The sequence below is a fragment of the Cordyceps militaris genome, assembly GCF_000225605.1.
Source record: "Cordyceps militaris CM01 unplaced genomic scaffold CCM_S00004, whole genome shotgun sequence".
Taxonomy (NCBI): Eukaryota; Fungi; Ascomycota; class Sordariomycetes; order Hypocreales; family Cordycipitaceae; genus Cordyceps; species Cordyceps militaris.
The window spans coordinates 2,836,930-2,840,999 of record NW_006271972.1 but is presented as its reverse complement, the minus strand read 5'-3'; the positions used below and the strand labels follow the sequence as shown (position 1 = coordinate 2,840,999).

Sequence of the window (4,070 nt, the reverse complement as noted above, 5' to 3'; positions counted from 1 at the left end):
CTGTAGCTTGGCCGATTTTCACCAAGTCAGAGAAGCTTACCCTATAGTATTACACTAGTAGGCACTATAGTAGACGTAGTTAGCTAAGTATAGTAGGTGTTTGGTAAGTTATGCTATACGATAAGGTGTATAGCGGTTGAATTATACTATGCGTAGCTATGTATGGCGCCTGGTTGTGATATGCAATATGTGTGCAACAATTATGCTATGCAACGGTGCATAGAATCTCTTAGCGTCTATAGCCCCTAACACGGGGTACGCTATAGCGGAGAACTTAGTGCTGATAAAGTACTAAGACCGCTATGGGAGGCGCCGTAGCCTCCTGCGAACAAGCAAGATAGCTACCCGCGATAGCAATTGATTGCTGCCACCCGCAAGGCAATGTTTGTTCCTGTAATTTCCGGGCAGTGCCTAAGGCACTGCTACCTTCTGTATTTAGCTTTAGCCTCTCCTTCTCTAGTTTATTTTGTCAATCAAGAATCATCATATTGCACCATTGTTCCTATAGAGCACCTCTATAGGCACCCGTGCCCGTGATCGTTCAACTGTTACCTGCTTGGGATAGCGATCCTAACAGAGGGAGGATTGTTATTATAGTTACGTGTTACGCGACTTATTCCCTAGAAAAAGACGCGACTTTTGTCCCCCCACTATAGGTACAAAGATAGGTACGGTAGAGCGTGGCACAAACAGCACGGTGCACCACACCAAACCCAGGGGCTCGGAAACTGCGCATACTAGTACCTACCTAATTTGCTTGTCCATCCGAATAAACAAAGAACCAGAGAATAATGCACGGACAGAAACAAAAATCGCGGGCCGAAAATCTCACCAATAAAAGCCCCTGCATCAGCCTCGTGTCAGCGCATTATTTCGCAGCGGGCTTATTCTAGGCTTCCAAACGGCCGTCAGCACCAATCACGCTTGAAACGAGGTGTTCAACGGGTCTTTCTTCACCTCCAGATTTTAATCAGCTGCCTCCCCACATCCTATTCACCGGACCTCGCTATGAACCCGGCCGGTCACCTCCGGTGCTCCACACCGGCGCTGCCACTGCAATCCGGATGCTGCTTCAGAACTCCATGGCAGGTTTAGTTACAATTTCGACACTTAATAGCAACGTGCATTTGCTCTTATTCGTTGCTGCTTTATTACTAACTCCGCGTTCGCCCTATACATCGTGTAGGCTCCCGGCTCCCCACGCCGTCAATCCCGTCGTCATTGAGTTATACACTCAGAAATGGCACAACAATAGTTATGCCAACTCCCAGTACTGGAATTGCGCCTAGCGGAGCATACTAGGACATTTTGGAGCAGGGCAGCCCATCTACCTAATGCTGGAAGTGGCGCCGCAGACCAGCATCGTAAAGCTGGTTAGAGTGTTTCTCAAGGGCGGAATGGCAAACGCAAATGTCTGACACAATAATATTGTTCCAGACGGTCGTGAATCATCACAAGGCCTTTTCATTCTTGCATTCCTCATATATGCACGAATATAAATAGGTGCTTGATCGGCTCTGCTCCGCCGACTCGGCTCCACTCCTTCTTTGTTCCCCCAACATTGTGTTTTTTTCTGCGGTACCAGTTTCCATAATCTCATCCTCAAACGGCGGTCCTTCATGTCACAGTTCATAACAGCGTCCTACTAGCAATCGTTCCTCGCTGCGCATAGCAGACTGAACAGGGCGCCAGATAAGGAGACGCCAACTTGGTCAGAGTATCTATTCCCCGCCAGTGCCGCAGCCCTCTAGGGCCGTCGCGGTTGCACATTGATGCCATCTGCACGATTAAAAGATGAGGTATGCCCAACGCCGACCGCCTCGCCGGAGCTACACTGACTGTTACCTCTAGGGCACACAGATTCAGGTCATATCCGCTGGCGCGATAGCCGGTCTCGTCTCCAGGTACGCCGCCAACCTCACACCGCACTGTCAATCGCACACGTCCAACCTGACCCCCTAGATTCGTTATTGCGCCGCTCGACGTCCTCAAGATCCGCCTCCAGCTCCAACCACGACAATTCCAACCGAAACGCAGCACCGCTCCCGCCCCCGCCGACCGCACATACCAAGGCACCTATGCCACCCTCCGCCACATCCTCCGCCACGAGGGCGTCACCGCGTTCTGGAAGGGCAACGTGCCCGCCGAGCTCCTCTACGTCTGCTACGCCGCCTCGCAATTCACAGCCTACCGCTCCGTCACGCTCTTCCTGCAGACGCGCCTGCCCGTCAAGCTACCCGACGCCGCCGAGAGCTTCCTCGCTGGCGCCACGGCCGGCGCCGGCGCCACGGCCATGACGTACCCGCTCGACCTGCTGCGCACGCGCTTCGCCGCCCAGGGCACCCACAAGGTCTACCGCGGGCTCGTCGGCGCCGTCGTGTCCATCTACCAAGATGAGGGGCCGCGCGGCTTCTTTCGCGGCATCGCGCCCACGCTCGCCCAGATCGTGCCGTACATGGGCATCTTCTTCGTCACGTACGAGGGGCTCAAGGCGCGCATGGCCGACAGGCAGCTGCCGTGGGGCACCGGCGATGCCACGGCCGGCATCGCCGGCAGCGTCATTGCCAAGACGGCCGTGTTTCCGCTGGACCTGGTCCGCAAGCGTATCCAGGTCCAGGGTCCTACCAGGACGCGCTACGTCTACGGCGACATCCCCGAATACAAAACGACGCTCGGCGCGCTGCGCACGATTATCGCGCGCGAGGGCTTCCGCGGCCTGTACAAGGGACTCCCCATCAGCCTCATCAAGGCGGCGCCCGGCAGTGCCGTTACTGTCTGGACCTACGAGCGAGCCCTGCATTTCATGATAGAGTCTGAGGAGCGACAGCGAAATGCATTCCTATAGACTGGAGCACCTGAACGATTCAATACCTGGGCATATAGTATTTCGATTCTTCCGCGCACTTATTCCTGAGGGAGGCTGCGACTTGTTTCTTTAGACTTGGGTTTTAATAGGAGTACGGTTAGGCTGGATAAACAGGAGCGACACCACACACGATATATTCCGGCGTTTTGGGCAATAATACCTTCTTTTTTTTACTTCTTCCTTCTACCTCTCTATATGCTCGATATGTACTTTCATCATGGTGGGTTACCCTGGCGCTCTACTTTCTCTCGGTCAACGCACAAATCACGTCCTCCCGTTGGCGGCGTTGACCGCATCCGCGCGCTCCACGCAGTCCTCGATGACGTCCCAAAATTTGGCCACGTCGAGCGAGCGCGGTATGCGCACACCCGGCTGTCCGCGCGGCAGTAGCGTGCCGACGGTGCGGCCCGTCTCGGCCCTGCCGTCCCGGGCGTCCTCAAACACGCCAGCCGTCACGACGGCCACGTCGAAGCGCTCGTCGTACCGCGGCGCCGCGCTGCGCTCCGCGTCCCAGTCGTAAAAGGGTATCTCGTCGGGCGTGCCAGCGAGCACAGCGGCGACGGCGAGCGGGTCGTGCAGCGGCGGGCCTTGCGTGATGCCAAAGACTTCGCTGTTGTTTCACAAACGCGTCAGTATACCCCCTCCCAGAACAATAAAGAAACCGCGGGAATCTGTCGTGTTCGCACTCACGCATATGTTTTGGAGAAGAAGTACAGGAGCTCGACGAGCATGGTGCGCAGCGTCGTCTTGCCCTGCGTCCCTTCGCCGCCAGCCGCCGTCTTGCCCTGCGTCCCTTCGCCGCCAGCCGCCGTCTTGGCGCCTGCTGCGCGGCCGCGCAGCAGCATCTCCCTCACCGCAGCCGTCGCCGGCACCTGGTGGCTCAGGTCGAGCGGGACGACGGTCGTCTTGGGGGCGAGGACGGGATTGCCAAAGACCTCGGCGGCGGCCTCGGGGTCGATGACGATGTTGAACTCGGCAAACGGGGTGACGTTGCCGATGCGCGGGCGGCCGGCGACGGTGCCGAGCGGGGCGCCGGAGAAGTTGTCCCCGAGCGAGCCGCCCATCAGGCTCAGGCCCTTGATGTGCGCCGCGAGATCCGGGTGCGCGCGGAAGAGCGCGCCGACATTGGTCAGGGAGCCCGTGGCGACGAGCCACGCCGTGGCCGGCGGCTGCGCGCGCAGCGCCGCGGCCATGGCGGCCACCG

At 57.5% G+C, this 4,070-nt stretch overlaps 2 protein-coding genes across 2 annotated transcripts; one reads left to right on the top strand and one right to left on the bottom strand.

Annotated features, from left to right (window-relative positions):
• Positions 1 to 1,772: 1,772 nt before the first annotated feature.
• Positions 1,773 to 2,845, top strand: CCM_05918 (Mitochondrial substrate carrier; the record flags this gene model as incomplete). The annotated part of the gene is made up of 3 exons (XM_006671062.1): positions 1,773 to 1,799; positions 1,852 to 1,904; positions 1,963 to 2,845. The coding sequence occupies 3 exons, from the start codon at positions 1,773 to 1,775 to the stop codon at positions 2,843 to 2,845; spliced, it is 963 nt and encodes a 320-aa protein (XP_006671125.1).
• Positions 2,846 to 3,130: 285 nt separating this feature from the next.
• Positions 3,131 to 4,059, bottom strand: CCM_09682 (Adenosine nucleosidase; the record flags this gene model as incomplete). Its single annotated transcript, XM_006671550.1, has 2 exons — positions 3,131 to 3,476; positions 3,557 to 4,059. The coding sequence occupies 2 exons, from the start codon at positions 4,057 to 4,059 to the stop codon at positions 3,131 to 3,133; spliced, it is 849 nt and encodes a 282-aa protein (XP_006671613.1).
• Positions 4,060 to 4,070: the final 11 nt, after the last annotated feature.